The 18,003-nt window shown below is 39.8% G+C and overlaps 1 protein-coding gene across 2 annotated transcripts in view; it reads right to left on the reverse strand.

Annotated features, from left to right (window-relative positions):
- The window catches only part of Tmem245 (transmembrane protein 245), a 104,534-nt gene that overhangs the window by 56,813 nt on the left and 29,718 nt on the right, over nucleotides 1-18,003 (reverse strand). Inside the window, exons 4-8 of one of the 2 annotated variants that reach the window (XM_004638078.2) lie at nucleotides 16,120-16,236; nucleotides 13,433-13,666; nucleotides 9,742-9,911; nucleotides 8,482-8,505; nucleotides 2,427-2,531 (exon numbers count right to left, since the gene is read on the reverse strand). In XM_004638078.2, the coding sequence (XP_004638135.1) occupies nucleotides 2,427-2,531; nucleotides 8,482-8,505; nucleotides 9,742-9,911; nucleotides 13,433-13,666; nucleotides 16,120-16,236 (650 nt within the window). The remainder of the gene's footprint in view (nucleotides 1-2,426; nucleotides 2,532-8,481; nucleotides 8,506-9,741; nucleotides 9,912-13,432; nucleotides 13,667-16,119; nucleotides 16,237-18,003) is intronic. The other variant, XM_023722952.1, reaches the window with a different exon arrangement.

An 18,003-nucleotide genomic window follows, 5' to 3' on the forward strand; every position in this document is an offset into this window, starting at 1 on the left:
ATATTTTTTATTTCTTTTAATTCTGAATACTTAAGTATATAGTAGTTATGTTAGGAGTAAGTCTACAATTATATCTTAACACAGCATAACACTACAAAAAGTCCTTAGTTTGTTGTAGTAATAACATTAAACTAGAACTGCAGGATATTAATATAATCACACCGTATCTTTTGTCACTCATAGATACCATTTAATTTACAAACTTTATTTTCATGTTCAGTCTGACAATCTCCGTCTTTTGAATGGAATGTTTAGTTGCCTCCTACCATCTCCCTCCTTTGTCTTCTTTTGTGTTCAACAAATTTCTTTAACTTTACCATTTTAGTTCTCCTAAACTTTTCACTATTTAGTGGCTAATATTTAACTTATCTAAAACCCTATTCCCCCCTCCCCCCCACACACACAGGGGATGACTCACACAGAGCTACATACTCAATTCTACTGATAACTGACTGACTGAGGCAGGGCCTCTCTGAGTCACTAAATTGCCTAGATGGAGCTCAACCTTGTGATCCTCTTGCCTCAGCCTCCCAGAATGCTGGGACTAGAAGCGCACACTACACACCCACCTTACATTTCTAACTGATCACATTTTACCTCAAGCTAATAGTGGTTATATCCACAAAACTTTGTATTCTACACAGTAGTAGTTTCCAACCTCCTCCTCTGTGCAGTGGTATACAGTACACATACATACTATATATAAATAGTACATTATAATGTCCACAACTGAGTGTTGCAATTTTTCCTTAAAATCACATGGTTTGAATAAATTAAAGGAAGGGGGAAATCCAGCTTTCATATTTATTTACATGTTCATGAAATACTCAACAGACAAGTGCTGCACCACGGCAGAAGAGCAGGTCGTTAGAAGCAAGCAAGAAGCACCAGCCAAATAGCTCAGCAGATTAAAGAGGCTGGGGATTTGATCCCATGGCCTACATGCAGGCCCTGACCCCAGGGCACACTGAGACAGAGGTTGATACTGGGCATGGTGGCGCACACCTGTAATCCCAGCACTTGGGAGGCTGAACACAGGAGAATCACTATGAGCTTGATCTACATAGTAAGACCCTGTGGACCCTGCAGACCCTTACTAAAATACAAAAAAAAAAAAAAAAAAAAAAGAAAAGAAAAGAAAAGAATCAAACAAGAACATAAAATTTGAGGATATAAAAGGGTTGAGACTCACTGAGGATTTGGCTTCCAAAAGGAAAAGAAACAACCTAATTTGGTATAAGAAATAACCTAATTCCTTAGAAAAATGAAGCACATTAGTTTTTTTTCATTGGTAACTGATACTAAAATATAAGATTACAAGAAACAGAGCTGGCCAGATAGCTAGTGGATTAAAGCGCCTGCTGCTTAAACAGATGCAGGGGGGTGGGGTGTTAATCCCTGGATTGCCAGGCCAGCCCTGCCCCCAGGGCAGGCCGAGACTTTGATTAAACAGGCGGATCACTACAAGTCTGATCTGCCTAGTAAGACCCTGAACATCCTGTACTAAATACATTTAAAAAAATAAAAAAAAAATTACAAGAAACATTCTATTACCCATAATACCATATAACACCTTTATAATTCTTTAAAAACACACTAAAATCTGAGAGTGGAGTTCAGCAAATTTCAGATAAAATAAGTACACAGTAGGAGTGAAATACACCACTTAGGGGTTCAGCTCAGTGGTACAGCGTTTGCCTACAATGTTCAAGGCTTGAGGTTTGATTCCCAGTATTGCCAAAATCAAGCTAAAGTCAATAAAAGATAAATATTACTGTAGGAACAAAATTTTTCCGGTGTTTTGGGGAATGATTTTTCATGAGATGAAAAGATAGGAAATGTAACCTGGGAAGCAAGAAATATAGATCTATGGTGTATCAAGCACAAAGATCATGGAGACAGGACAAGAAGGAGCTAAACAAGTTGTAAAAGCCTACAGTCTGAACTACTCAGGAGGCTGAGACAGAAAGAACTCTGAAGCACAGGCTTTAGGGACCAGCCTGGGTAACACAGTGAGACTTGGTTACAAGTTGGTAGGTGTGAGGGGATAGTAAAAGGACGATGAGGGGGAAGGGAGAAAGGAGAGGATGGGAGGGGAGGGCAGGGGGTAGAGGAGAGGAGGGAGGGAAGGGGAAAGGAGGAAAGGGAGGGAAAGGTTCTAATCTAGTGGACAAGACACTAGATCTAGAATTGTAAGATCAGTTTATAATGATTATAGTTTTAAAAAGCCTCATTTTTTTTTTACCTGCATTTGCTCCTAAGAAATTGATGACAAAAAAATACATGAAAAAGATTTAAAAAGAAGATCAACAAATTAATGGCAAAATTAGTAATATACAAATATGTACTTTAGTTATTATGTGTACTTATGACACTTTAATTCTAACAATTACAAATTATTTATCAGAATAATTCTTGTACATTACCTTTGCAGTCAGGAGAAGAGCTAAAAGAAGGGTTCCTATTACTAGCAAAAATATGATGAAAATGCTAATTATTTTATCTAACATCTTCTCCAACCAGATGATCATCTGCATAGAAATAAAAAAGAACATTACTTATCCTTAAAGTACAACTTGATAAACACAGATACACACGCACAGACCCAAACATAATGAGGACAAAATAGACTATTCATCATTGCAAAGCAAATTGGCATTCTAGTTAAAGCAGTAAAAGCCATAAGCAACTTCAGAGAATTAACTACTAGTATTAACTACTTTGGTTATTTTGTGAGGAGTTCACTATTGTCACACCTAAGGCAGTCAATCACTAAATGTCTGAATTCTCATACTGTTCTCTATCTATAATTCAAATTGTAAAAGCCCACTAAAAATTCTACACAAAATAATGACAATCCACTAGTTGACCTAAGATGTCATGAAGTTGTGCTCAGTTGGCAAGCAGGAGGACTCTGGAAGGAGCGTAGTCCTTTTCAACACAAGGGAGTCCTAAATTATACAGCTTCAACTGGAAACGCGTAGTTGAATTACATTCAAAATGTTTTACCTTTTGATTTCATTAGGGTTATAAAAGATAATGGTAATAAAAATTAAATATTAGGGCAATGATAAATAGTACATTAAGGCTGTCACCTGGAGAAGGACACAGCTGTTGGGAGGCAGGCACACAAATGGGTAATCAGGTAGTTTTATCTAACGGAGGATAGGCAAACAGGTGTCCTTTAACTCTTTTTATATGTAAAATATTTCATAATAAAGCTTTTGTAAAAGCTTTTGTAAAGCTTCTCTTTTGACAAAATAAGCATTATGACATAACTGTAATTAAGCAAATGTAATTAATCAATTCCCTTCATCAATAATTAAAATGATACTATCCCAACATGCTGTGTAACAGTCTATCCTGACTGTACATCTTTCACAAATAACCCTACATTTTAAACAACTGCTTTGTGAATATATAAGAATTCTGACAGATTTCTGTAATTCCTACCATGGAAAGCATTTAGTATTTTGAAACTGCATTTAATTAGATTAACAGTTACTAAGAGACCACATTACACACATCAATCCCAACATGAGCTAAGGCACTGCAAAGTTATTAATTTCAATCTAAATTATGCTGTTCAAGCAGTAACCTAAACATCTATGATCAAAGAATATTTGCTTTTTTAAAACTACCATGATTTCAAAAACATTCCATTCAATCCTTGTCAGTCCACACTGTCCCCTTATCTCATGAAGGACACTGTCATTAAGAAACCAAAGCCATCGTAAACTCAAAGATGTTCATCTATAATCTCAACAATTAGAACAAACGGAAGAGTTAATTTTCAGTGCATGCTACCAAAGCATCAGTCAATGCAGAGATTAAAGGAAGGCATAACAGGTTTCTAAGATATGGAAGGTCAGATGTCTTATTTTGAAGGTATTTCTAAAATCAATGAAATGAAAATCTTCAGAATAGGAAACCAGCTAACACCCAGTTAGCTGGTTTTGGAGCCCTCATCCTGAGAAAGGGCTAGCACGGCATCACGCGTCTTTGTATCTCCAGAACTTAACTGTACCTGGCATATGGTGAGCACTCAATTAGTACTACATATTTGAATAAACAAGCATAAGAGAATTTCAGAATTAAGATTGGATTTGCAAGCACAAATAATGATTTCTGAAAATAACATAAAAGGTTCTGATTTGTTTTTTAAAAAGTCATACTCTGAAAAAAAAATATATATATATAAACATATATATATATATTTTTTTGGGGGGGGCGGAACCAGGGATTGAACTCAGGCCCTTGCACTTGCCAGGCAAGCGCTTATTCTACTGAGCTATCTCCCCAGCCCCTCTGAAATATATTTTTAAAGGAAATGATACTTTATTTGCAAAGTATGAAGATCTAACTCTACACAAAGTATGAAGGGTAGTTTTAATACATAAACATGCAATATCCATGAGCATATTATATACATCAACATTAAAAAATGAAACTGTATGTTGAAGTTAGGACAGAATTTTTCCCAATCCAATTTTGTCAGGAATTATATATGATGTACTTGCTTAGGGTACCTGACCCTTCCATCCATGTGACCTGTCATATACCTAGGCGTCTGGTCACCAAGAGATACCATATGTGTCGTTAAAAATTAAACTCATGTAAGACACTCAGTGCAGGGGCTGGGGGGATGGCTCAGTAGAATAAGCACTTCCTTGGCAAGTGCAAGGGCCTGAATTCAATCCCCAGTTCTGCCAAAAGAAAAAAAAAAAAGATACTCAGTACATAAGCTAAAATTGCTTGCTTGAATTCACACTGTGGGTAGCTAAAACATAAGCTGGGAACAGGATGAGAAAGGGGACAATAAAAAAAAAGAAAGAAAAAAAATCTATTCAAAAATCAAGAGCAAGTGTCAGGCACGGTGGCACATGCCTGCAATCCCAGCACTCAGGAGGACCGCTATAAATTCGAGGCCAACCTGAGCCACAGAGTGAGTTCAGAGCCACACAGTAGAGCTGGTATGTGTCCTACACCTGGAATCCAGCTCCTTGGCATGCAAAAGCAGGAGGATACCCAAGTTTGAGGCCAGCCTGGGCAACTTCGTGAGACTCTGTCAAAACAAAATCAAAAATAGGTGCTACAGCACTTGCGTAGCATGCCCAAGAGCCTGTGTTCAATCCTCAGAACCAAAAAACAAAAATCAAAAGAATAAAAAAGAATAGAGAAAGTCAAGAGAAGAGAAAAAAGATGGGGGTGGGGATTACATAAAACTAAGGACCAATACAGAAGATAAAACACAGGCAGGCAAGAAAGGAAGAACAAAGCCTCTAAAATGAAGGTAACAAACCTACAAAGAAACAAACTCAGAGACATGGAGAGAGACACAAAGAAGGGGACCAGAGAAAAGAATTCCCAATGAAAAATGCCAGAGGTGTCACCCTGGAAGCTGTCCCATGTTTTGCTGTATGCAAGAAAGCACACCACCCGCTGCCCCTACCTGGTCTCTACTACATTCCCCACTCTTTCCAGGCTACAATCGAGTAACTTTTATTTTTTTAAAGGGAAGGGAGTAACTTTAAAACATACGAAATGCTCCCAATGTGAATGAAGGGCACACATAAGCTTACAGAGGTCAGTACATTTATCACTGTAACCAAATCATGCTAAGAGTGTTAGGCTGGCCACTCATCAAGCGATTATGAAAGCAACATTCATGCCAGGTGCATGTTAGGCACAGTGGCTCTTGCCTATCATCCCAGCCACATGGGAGGAAGAGGCAGAAGGATTCCAGGTTCAAAGCCAGCCTAGACAACAAAGTAAGAGCACCATCTCAAAAAGCAAAGAGAAAGTATCAAAAGCAAAAAAAAAGTATCACTCTACTGAGTTTCTCTTTTAGTTCCCTATTCTAGGCCGACAAGTTGTTGTATTGTGTTATTTTTTTTTAATTTTATTTATTTGAGAGAGAGAGAGAGAGAGAGAGAGAGAGAGAGAGAGTGTGTGTGGTGTGTGTGTGTGGTGTGTGTGTGGCCAGCTCAGCCCACCAGGGGGCGGGGCTGGCTGGCATGTGGTGCTGGGGGATTGAACCGCGGTCCCTGATGCTTTGCCAAGCTTGTTCTAAGTAGGTGCTTTAGACCACTGAGCCATCTCTCCAGCCCTGTGTTATTTTTTTAAACAAATGCTAGTTGAGTCTTAGTGCAACTACTCTGAATAAATAAAATAAGGCCTGAGAAGGGTTCGATTTCAATGAAACGTAAGATGTGTACTCTTATGACCGATTTCCTAATTCTCTCCACTTGAATGTTTTACATGACCAACGTAAATTACCCAACTTCGCAAGTCTTTTTGACCCAGATTTGAATGTAATAAAATAGCTCTCAACTTATTTATATGCTTTCCGGAAACACTCAGAATTTCAAGCAGTTACTCCTACACTACACCAAAGTTTTATATGTGCTTCAAAGCACTACAAAAAAAAAAATGTTACTTCATCTTTTAGGAATATGAAATCACCTCAAGTATCCAGCTACAAATGAGGCTCACAAATCAGGTCATCTAACTCATTCAGTCAAAGTAAGGAGGGATCAATCTGAACCTCCTGAATTCATTCTCCTTCCTATCTTGAGGACAATTTCATTTCAACACACACAAATGAGAGAAACATACAAAATCATCTACTTTGCTCTGTGCGACTTATTTTTGTACATAATTTGCCAAAGATGAAACTTAATTACTCATATGAGTCCTACAGGGAAGAGAAGTATATACACCCATGTGTATGTGGATGGGGAAACAGTGGAGAGTGCTGGACAGAACACACCACTTATTTTCAACTCAAAATTTAAACTTCAGGAATTTTCAAGTCTCCTCTTTCCTCCACTTCAACAGAAGAAAAAGAAAGCAAGCCTAACTCTCTTCCAAAGTATGTTTCCAGCCAGGTGTGGTGACACACACATGTAATTCCAGCATTCAGAAGGCAGGAGGAAAATCACTGCAAGTTCAGGCCCAGCAATCAAACTGTCTCAAAAAAAAAAAAAAAAAAAAAAAAAAAAAAAAAAAAAAGTCTGGGGCTGCATACACAGCTCTATGGTCGAAGTGCCCACCTATGCAAGGGCAAGGACCTGGGTTTGATCCCCGGTACCACATGTTACTCTAGCCCTGGCTCCAGGTGCACTGAGCCCGCCACCAAAACTGGGCATGGTGGCGCATTCCTATAATCCTAGTGCTAGGGAGGCTGAAAAAGGAGGATCATTTCAAGTCCGAGCTGCATAGTGAGACCCCATACCAAATACATAAATTTTTTTTTAAAAAAGAAAGAAAACTCTAAAGATAGATATAGCTCAGTGGCATAAGCACCTGCCTGACTAATGTAAGGTTCTGAGTTTGATTCCTGGTACTAACAAAGGGGCTGAGGATTTAGCTCAGTGGCTCAGCACCTGTCTGACAGATGTGAGGTCCTAAGTTCAATTACACACACACACACACACACACACACACACACACACATCTGATTCTGATTTATTTTCAAGAAGTACCATGTCTCAGCCTGGAATGCTGGTCCACACCCATAATCCCAACACTCAGAGGCTGAGACAAGAATCCAAATTTAAGCCTGGGCAATTTGGCAAGACTTTGTCTCAAAATAAAAAAAGGCCCAGGGATTTGGTTCAGTCCAAAGATCTTGGATTTAGTCCCAAGTACCAAAAAAACACACATCTTTCTTAAGGTCTGTTATGTTTTTACTGAAGACTTTTATAGTTTTTGTTTTTTTTTTTTAATGTTTAAATGCAATATATGTAAATGATGGCATGCCTTCCTGTCCTAAGGACACACTGACATTAATTCAAACGCTACTGTACGTGGACTTTACAGCAAAGGTCCAGCATTCCTCATGCATCTGGCTCAGCCTTCCTAAAGTCGTCTGAAATGTTCCTCCTACAACTCTATGTCAATCATGGGAACCTGCTACCAGAAATTTCAAAAACCTTGTGCCTTGAAAAACACATGATATCTGATGTCACAGGCATGACTACAATCTTTAAGCTAACAGTATACTTCTGCAATACCACTTATTTTAAAAGAGATGCAAACAAACAGAATCACACAAATATTTCACATCCATCAGTTTTAAAAATGTGTGTCATTTATAGAAAACAAGTTTTCTTTCCAAGTAACTATCACCTACCTCTGCTTTCACACAGCAGAGGAGATTAACAGCCTCCTTACTGAGCAGAAAAGGCAGGAAAGCATTACAGTGGACAGAAGGACCATGCAACAGAACTCACGAACACTTGAGCAAGGAGATACTATTTGTATCCTAAATAGGTTCTGTCGAGGTTTTAGCCAATTATACTCTGACAATATTTTCTTTCACAACCTTCCATAGCTTATAATTAGAACTTCAGGAAGAAAAAAAAAAAAAAAAGCTTAATTTGACATAGGGAAACAGTACAAAGGGAGATCCTGGGGGCAGGAGAAGCAGGTTAGAGAATTCAGTAGTAAAAACCAAACATCTGTGTGCTCATTTACCTTCTTATTTAGCCAGTGCCAGAGCTTGAGGACAGGGGGTGAGAAAGACAAGATAAGAACAGTGGAATATCATTAGAGAATGCAATAATAGTATGAAAAGAAAAGAAGGTCACTGAGCGTGAGAAGGAAACTGTCAGGAAAATCAAGGGAGAAAATCATAAAGCATTAACAAAATTTTTAAATCAAGATAATCTAGTACACCTTCAGAAATAAACAATGATTGAAATAACAAGCTTTAATAATCCAAAAAGTTAAAATAACCTGCGTGTCCACAAGCATAGCACTTCCGCCTCTGCACTGCCCACCTATTGATCTTGCCATATCTGACTAATACACTCCTCACTACACTCTGCCTGGGTACCACTTCCTCTGCAAAATGCCCTTTCCAGGGGCCAGGGAGATAGCTCAGTAGAATAAGTGCTTGCCTGGCAAGCACAAGGGCCTGAGTTCAATCCCTGGTTCTGGAAAAAAAAATCCCCTTTCCAGTGCCTTATCCACCAAAGTCACTTCCTGTTTAGTGCTCCTGCTGTACTCCGTATGTACTTTTCCTAAACTATAACAGCTAACACCTTCCGGTGCTTGCTGCATACCAGGCATTAATGCAGAGATATTACTGGACTCCCTCACTTCACTCGCACCATCATCCTGTGAGGCAGGTGCCCGGATACTCACCTCACTGACAAGGAAACTAAGACACAGAAAAGGTACGCCACCTCCCCAAGGTTGCAAGGCAGCTGGCAAGCAGCTGAACAAGGACCTGACACCAGATCCTAACCACTAAACCTGTGGGTTTTCACAGATCGCCTGTCCACTAAACACAGCTTCTTTATCTGGTTTTCTGTGGTTCGTCTGGTCTTTTCACTGACCTTAGCACAATATCTGACAAACAGAAATCACTCCAAAAACATTCCTGGAGCTGAACCACTACCAAGGTAGAAAACTTCAGGCAAGTCACTTAACCTCTCTGGATTTCAATTTGGTCCTAATAAAAATGGAATCAAAATAAATGTTCCATAACATTCTTTTCTCCCATTTTTAAGAGGAAAAACACCCAATACTTATTTAAGTTGAGAACATCCCATCTTATGTGAACCCTTAATTCTAAACTTCAAAATTTCATCATAAAACTAGATATTAAATGTATTATCAACATACACAAAACAAACACTATTTACTACAGAGTGAAATATCTCAAAAACACATGAACTCTGTTAAAGCAGCCCAAATTCTTAAAAATACCCAACTGAAAAACTTCAATACCTTGCTGTCAACTTTTAACAGGAATTTCCCCAGCCCAATGATTGGCCACGGCGCTAAAGCCTCCTGCCGCTCCTTCAGGAATTGCTCGATTACCTGCCACCACACGCGGCAGCGCTTCTCCAGGAAGTCCACAACGCCAAAGTGAATCACAAGCTTCTTGATTATCCAGACTATAAAGGAAAGACATAGATCTATATATACGTAATGTATACACACAAAATACAGATTGGAAAGGCATAACATAAAAAGGTGTCTTAATTTCCTTGGCAAAATATTAAAAATAGTATTAAAATAAAGACTGCTGTCATAAAGGGAAACAAGGGAGGAACTCAGGCTGGAACTGGCCTGCTACTTCTCACACCATGCCCACTACCCAGGAACTGTCTTCTTTGTGGAGTCTGAAACCCTGGAGCAGGCAGGGATGGCTTGACAGCCCCCACAAGCATAACATACTCTCAGCATGACAGTGTCAGTGACACAAGGGCCCTCAAGCATTTCCCCTTCCAGAGTAAAGAAAACTAACCCTTGGCATTTCCTAATCTCCTTGGCTACTACAGCTGGTCTTCCCAAATTTTGTTCTTTTCCTCAGATACTTGACATTTTGAGGCCAGAAGAGTGTCATGTTTGACACCACTTCGAGGCCTCATTTCCAGCCATGTTCCCACTTCTTTGCTTGATACTGCTTTGTCATCTCAACAGACTGGGATACAGCACAGAAGCCAGCAAAGTGCAAGAGGACTGCTCCAAGGGTCCCCGAGGCTGTGCACTGTGGGACAGCACAAAGTCAGGGCCAGGCTGCAAGACTGAGGGGAGCAGCTGCAGCTAGAGACCAACCAGGAAATGGGGCGAGAGCAAGGCCAGTCCTGAGGCAAGTCACACGAACAAGCTGCTCTAGTCTGGAGAACACTGGGCCCAGAGGCAAGCTGTATTAGGTGGAAGGGTTTCATGTGACATTCAACCTCCCTACTGTACAAACACCCTCCTCCTCCTCCCCTGCCCCTCCTGCCCTCCTGCTCCATTTCGTTTCCCATCAGAAGACAAGGGCTCCATCTGGCCTCAGTTTTTCCTTCTTTATCCTCTCACCTTCCTCACCCCTTGAACTTTGAGAGTTGCACAGGATTCGGCATTAGGTGCCTAAACAGGGACCCAAGGAACAAGGAAAAGCATCAGATAGCAGGTAAGACGAGACCTCTAGCTGTGCACATCGAAAAGAAAAACAGGCTAGAGAAGCCAAAGAGAACAATAGGTGGCATAAGACCACAATGAAGATGTCTCCCCCTGGAGGTGGGCAGTTGTAGTAGCCCATCAAGTAGGGCTTCAGAGTCCTAGTAAAGTCCACTAAGGGGCCGGCAAGATAGCTCAGCAAACAAAATGTTTGGTTAGGCAAGCACAGGGACCGGGTTTGATCCCTGGCACCACAGGCCACGCAGGCCCCGACTCCAGGCGCACCGAGCCATCCAGAGACTGGGCATGGTGGCGCACAGCTGCCATCCCAGCGCTGGGGAGGCTGAAAACAGGAGAATCACTACAAGTCCAAGCTACTTAGTGAGACCCTATACCAAATACATTAAAAAAAAAAAAGAAAAAGAATTTTTTAAAAAAATCTTTAAAGTCCACCAAGAAGGTGGAGGAGTCAGGAAAGGGTTGTGGATCTATTTGGAGTTTGGACCAAGATCATTGGTCACACCCATTACAAAACCTCCAACTCCAGGAATTTGCATCCTTAACCTTGACTTTATAACCTTCAGGTTTATTTGTTTACTATCTTGAATCCTAAGCTCAGTATTATTTCCCAGTAAAATAATTCCTGCATTGGCATTTTTAAATCCCTAAAAAAGCTCTTAGGTTTCTAGAAGAAGCCATGGTATTAAGGGCTAGAGAAGGCATTTCAGGGTCACCTTGTTCATAGTCTGTCTTCCCAAAGCCAAGTCAAATTCCTTTGTTGACCAGTGGTTATGATAAGACTAGGAGCACCTTAACTCCTGCTAACCAACTTTAAAGAAAAGTGAATTCCCACAGAAACCAGTACATGATTTGCCAGCATGAAGAAATCATCTGGCAAAAACAATACAGAAGAATTTGATTTCTGTAAGCTCCCTAACAAAAGCATGGCCATGGTGTTTCTGTGACTTGCTTCATTACAACGCTCTTGTTACAAATGCCTGCCAGAAGCTCTGTTTGTAAGCAGCAGTACAACTTAACCACTTACACTGTATGTTCCCTGCGGACAGGCACTATACAGTGCTCTAGTCAAAGTAAATGTTTAAAATGATGGCTAATTAACTGGCCAATTTAACCAGTACTGTGTGTTGAAAACTAATGATGTAAAAAGTAAACGGGCAAAAATGTTTAGACTTGCTCACATGGTAGAAAACATGTCTCCAAAGAAATCAAATTATAAGAAATCAAATTATAATTAAATCATGAAAATTCCTGACACAGGAGATAAGGACCAGTAAATTTAGAAGGTATGTAGATGGCAGGATTTACAGCCTCCACTGAAGTTTTTTCTTTTTTTTTTTTTGGCGGAACTGGGGATTGAACTCAAGCCCTTGTGCTTCTCAGGGGAGCGCTTATTCTACTGAGCCATCTCCCTGGCCCTAAAAAGCTTTTTTTTTTTTCCACTGAAATCTTGATGTGTTTGGCACCGACTTGACTGCAATAAGAAGCAAGTACAAATAACTGGGAAGTATGAAAATCAACTGCCCCTATAAGACACCTGGGTCAGACCTCATTCTTTTTTTTTTTTTTTTGTGGAACTGGGGATTGAACTCAGGCTCCTGCACTTGCCAGGGAAGCATGTATTCCACTGAGCCATCTTCCCGGCCCCATAGATCTCATTCTTGCCAGCCTTAGAAGACAGCTTCTGCAAAACTCAACATAATAGAGGAGGCCTTAAAAAGTCACGGTACAGTATTATGGTACAAGGAACTGACTGAATAATTTATGGAAAACCATGATTCCCTTGATAGTACACAGGGTATATATGTGTGTGTGTGTGTGTGTGTGTAATATAATTATTCTGACAAACACAATTCAAGACTTTACATACATATATCACAAAGCCTACATCTGCTTTGGATTAAAAACGCAATGTTATAAAAAATAAATAAAATAAATAAATAAAAATACATAATTTTTTTTAAACTGTAATGTTAAAGGTGCTTCCCCAAGAGCAGCTCTCAAAGTTCCATCATAAATCTCAAAACCCAGACCATACTGCAAACATTCTCCATCAGAGGATCATGGATGAGGGCAGTCACCTATATGTGGAGCTATCAACCTCAACTCCATATGAAATTATAGGAGGCTAAATACATCTTAAAGCTTACAAGTGGATACTTTCTTTCTGCACTGGAGAATGAACTCACAGCTATCTCACTGACCTATATCTCTAGCCCTTTTAAAATTATTTTTTATTTTACGATAGTCTTGCTAAGTTGTCCTGGCTAGGCTCAAACATGAGCTGCCCCTGCCTCAGCTCCCCAAAGTGCTGGGATTACAGATATGCTCTATCAGCACAGCTTAAAGGTAAGATATTGAAGAGTCATAATAAAATTTCCAGAATGCTTTTAGTAACTTAATTGCAAATATATAATTTTTCTATAAATAATAAAATTCAAATATTAAAATCTAAAAGTAAAAATAAAAAATCTTTGAAGACAGGAGGTAAATGAGACCAGACAGTGACCTGCGATCGGCACAGGCAGCAACTGCACAATCCACAGGTTCAACCAGATCTGGACAGCGATGATGGCCCAGACGAGGGACACAAAGTAGATGTCGCTGGTTTTCTTCTTTCTCAGAAACGTTCCAATCTCAGGCCTTTGTCTGCCCAGAGTAGGTGAAGGGGAAGAGGGTGAGGAGAGGGAAGAGGATGAAGATGTAGACAGTGTTGGAGGGGACTCTCCCTTGTCTGTGGTTTCTGAAAAGGGAAAGAAGAAAACCACACACCACATTAGCCCATATCAGGAAACATAATGCAGACTGGCAGGTCAGAATACCCCATTCTAAACCTTCAAAAAGTACTGAAAGTAATGCATAATACCATATTAGGTTGAAAGGCAAAAACGCTTATATCTGTTTACATACACATTGCAAAACTTGTGGGTATTATCACTGACATCTAGAGAAATTAAATTTGTGGGGAAAAGGCTGGGAGACAAAATATTTCATTTTTACACTTTACTCTGTTCAAATATTTTGTGACTAGTATATACACATCATTTAAAAAAATAAAGAAAAAGTAGCTAAGAAGTATAATAAGCCATAAAAATCACGCAAAATGTGTAAAGCAACATATATGTCTACCAGAAGTTCTATACTGTTGTTTTCCTGTTTTTGTGGTGCTGGGCTTCACACATGCTAGCAAGCACTCTACCATGAGCTTTGCCCTGGTTCTCTTCCTCTATTAATAGAACCTGAGGTGAATCTGCATATTTTTTCTGAAGCAAGTCTTTTCAGGGCCATTTCAGCTAATGCAAGAGCAGCTAGTTATAAGCACCCATGGCGTTCAATTATGCCTTTGGCTCTGAATAAGATACAAATGAACGACAGGTTGCTGGGGTAAGGAAGTTTCAAATAAAGGAAACCATCCTGGACTGTTTCACATAAAGTCCTGTGTCCTAACAACGGAACAGCTGTCACGCTTCACTACAGAGTTTTGCTATTTCTACTTATAGTTTTGACAAGATGTAGTGTATACATCTGAAATCATAACTCTTTTTTCTTTTTTCTTTTTTTTTTTTCAGAACCGGGGATTGAACTCAGGCCCTTGCGCTTGCCAGGGAAGTGCTTATTCCACTGAGCCATCTCCCCAACCCTGAAATCATAACTCTTAAGGGAATATTATTCTACACACACCTTGACAATAGAAATAATTAAGAGCCTAAAGCTTATACTTTGCCTGTCATTCAACTAAAGTTAATTACAAAACTATAGTATATTTCAGAAAGTCTAGAAAAAAGAGAAAAGAAATGAATAGCAAATAAACGGGAGGCTATTTGCCCTATCTTTTACTCAGTTCCACAGAACTATATGATGTTCTACTTACCCTTTTCCACCTTCTCCCTTCAGAATAAAATTGGCTTAAGAAACAAGGCTAAGACCTTGTCTGTCTTATTCTCCCCCCCACTGAATTGCTGGCCCACAGAGTAGTACAAACACTAAACGGCTGCTGAATGGATGACTAATTTTCAAACAGCCCCACAGCAGCTCACTAGGTGCTATATCATAAATTCCTTAGTGTTTCTTTGAATGTTAAATGGTTAGCTCTAAGTTTTACTGCTGAGATACCACCCTACATAATGTTAAGTCAGCTTATCTCACTAGAACATTCTACCCTGAGGGCTGAGAATAAAGGTCCAGCTGGTCATATTTGTTTGATTTTGCTGAGTATCTTTCTAATATTGAAAGTACATGTTTTTCAGTGTGGCAGATATTATAAGAATAACTCCATAACCTAAAGATCAAACTCTTTCCTTTTTCTTTTTTTTTTTTTTGGCAGAACCAGGGATTGAACTCAGGCCCTTGCACTTACCCAGAAACACACTTATTCTACTGAGTCATCTCCCCAGTCCCCTCTCCTTCCATTTTTGAAACAATGCAAATGCAAATATAAGCGCTCCCTCTATTCCAATGCCTTTTTTTTCTCCTAGATGATCCCTTCCTTTAAGACATGTCTCAAATCAATTTTTTTAGGAAAAGTTCACTATAAATATTCCCCAACCCTAAATACTTCTGGCACTAATGGCTACCTCAGCACAATTCAAGACAGTCATTCACATTCCTTGAACTCTATGGAAAGCTGGTATAAATCTACTGGCTGCATCCCACAGGGGCCTACAACTATAAAAACCAGGATACACAACACAACTAGAGGAGTTTTAGGGAAATAGTCAATATACATAGTGTGAAGCATGCAAATCAAACTTTCAAAGGAAATACAAAAGAAACAACCAAAAAATGGGGTAAAGGTTGCTGTTCCCTTGTAAAAAGGCAGGGTAGAGAGCAACAGAAAAGCAATAAAAAGAGACAAAATAAAATAATCCAGGGGAGCCAACAGTTGTAGAGAAATGGAAAATAAGAAACCAAGATAAGGAAAGCTTAAAATGGGAAGGAGACTGTGAAAAGAAAAATACTACAAAAGAATAAAAGAATTTTAAAAGTATTTTTAAAAGAACCAAGATAAGAAACCCAAGAAATAAAACATATGAAAAAGTAATATGAGATCAAAGACAAGGAAAAAAAAATAATCAGGGAGAAAAATGAAGGGCCAGTAAGACTAAGCAGTATTTTATGATGTTAGCTCACTTCCTGATTCTATGCACTTTATATGTTGTTTTACAGAACGCAGAACGCGTCCGTGACGCAACTCACCTGCAGGCTGGGCGGAGGGCTGGTCCTCACCACTGGACTCGTACCCCGTGATGGAGATGGCCAGGTTCGCCAGAGTGGACGCTGCCATGGAGATTACTTGCCCTGGTAGTTCTGCCCCTATAAAAGAACACATCTTAATAACTTCTTAAAGCAAATGAACAAAGCAGAATTACCATACTACTGCAAATAAAACTTAATCCTAAGCTCTCAGCAAGAATAGAATAAAAATAGTTACTTCTGACTATTGGAACAGTGGGCTTTCACTAAAGAAGAATGCTTGAAAACTGCAGAAAAGTTTGCCAAAAATGTATGTCCCTTTTCGGACTTCTACAGCGTAAGGCTTTTTGTGGGTCTTCCTCATCTGGGAACTCAATGCTGGTGTGTGTGGTAGGTCCTAGGTATACAAATTTCAAGCGTAACGCCTGTATTTTTTTTTTTCTTTTTAACCTCACAAGTTGATTGTAATGCAATAATAGGGCAAGAACTGACAGAAAGACAGTGTCTATCATGTCACATGTGTTCATTACCCACTGTACCACACGCTGGGGACAAAGAGCCAGCCCCCTGCGAATTCCTGAAAGAGACAAATATGAATTAAAGGACAACATAAAAAATGCATGGCGGGGCTGGTGAGATGGCTCAGTGGTCTCAAGCACCTACTTAGAACAAGCTTAGCAAAGCACAGGGACCGCGGTTCAATCCCCCAGCACCACATGCCAGCCAGCCCCGCCCCCTGGTGGGCTGAGCTGGCCACACACACACACACACACACACACACATAAATAAGTAAAATTTAAAAAAAAATGCATGGCAACAAGTTATGACTGCTCTAAAGGGATCATTATTTTGTGAACTCCTAAAAGAAGAAACCTCAGTCTGGAGAATCATGAATGGCTTCTCAGAAGTGAAAATGGAGTTGATACACATAAGGGGAGGACACGATGGAATTAATCAGAAGATATGAAATATAACCTTTGGGTAAAAGAAGAAAGCATAATTGTAAAAAGAGCGTGATATGTGAAGAATCATTGTGTCTGGAATGCAGACAAGTGGTGACAAACTGGTATCAAATTAACAGGGCAGAGAGGCAGGCCAGATGGTCCTAGACACAGAAGACCATATTACAGTCCTTAGTCCTTATCCACGTAAGAGCAGGAAAGTACACAAGTTTTAAACAAGTTTATACAACCTCTGTTGAAAGCCCCTCCCCCTCAAATTCTATTGAGATAAATGGAGATGCAGAATCCCTGTGTACCTTCTACCCACTTTCTCCAACCGGTGACATCTTATAAAGCTACCATACAAAATCACAATGAGGATATCATGAGGGCTACGTGATTCTGAACAAGGTCATCACTACAAGTGTTCTAATGATATTCACCTGCCTCCTACCTTGTGAATAAAAGCCCCATTTTGAGTATTATTACTCTTGTTTGGAGAAGAACATATTACCAGGAACCAAGAGTGGGTTTAGGGTAAGTTACTGCACAACTACAGGCAAAACAGGACCACAGAGTGGCATATAATAGTTAGCTGAAGATGTAGAGAAGTGACTGGCCTCAAGAGAAGAGGAGGAGGAGGAGAACTGGACCTGCTCACTGATGAACCACTCCAGGGAACAGAACTGAAGCTGCCCATGTGCTGCCAGATTAGGTTCAGACAGATAACATGCAAAAGAACACGACATTAAAGCTATGTTAAGGCTGCCAGATGGAAGGTGCACAAACGGACCAGAGCAGAGACAGGACAAGATTAGATCTTCATTAGTGGGCCCAAGGAGGGCACACTAGGTAGGCCCCACGCAAGGGCAAAGGCTAGGGGCTGCAGATATAGCTCAGCGGCTTAAGTGCCTGCCTGGCAAGCATGAGGTCCTGAGTTCAATCC

The sequence above is a fragment of the Octodon degus genome, unplaced genomic scaffold (genome assembly GCF_000260255.1).
Source record: "Octodon degus isolate 3935 unplaced genomic scaffold, OctDeg1.0 scaffold00094, whole genome shotgun sequence".
Lineage (NCBI taxonomy): Eukaryota > Metazoa > Chordata > Mammalia > Rodentia > Octodontidae > Octodon > Octodon degus.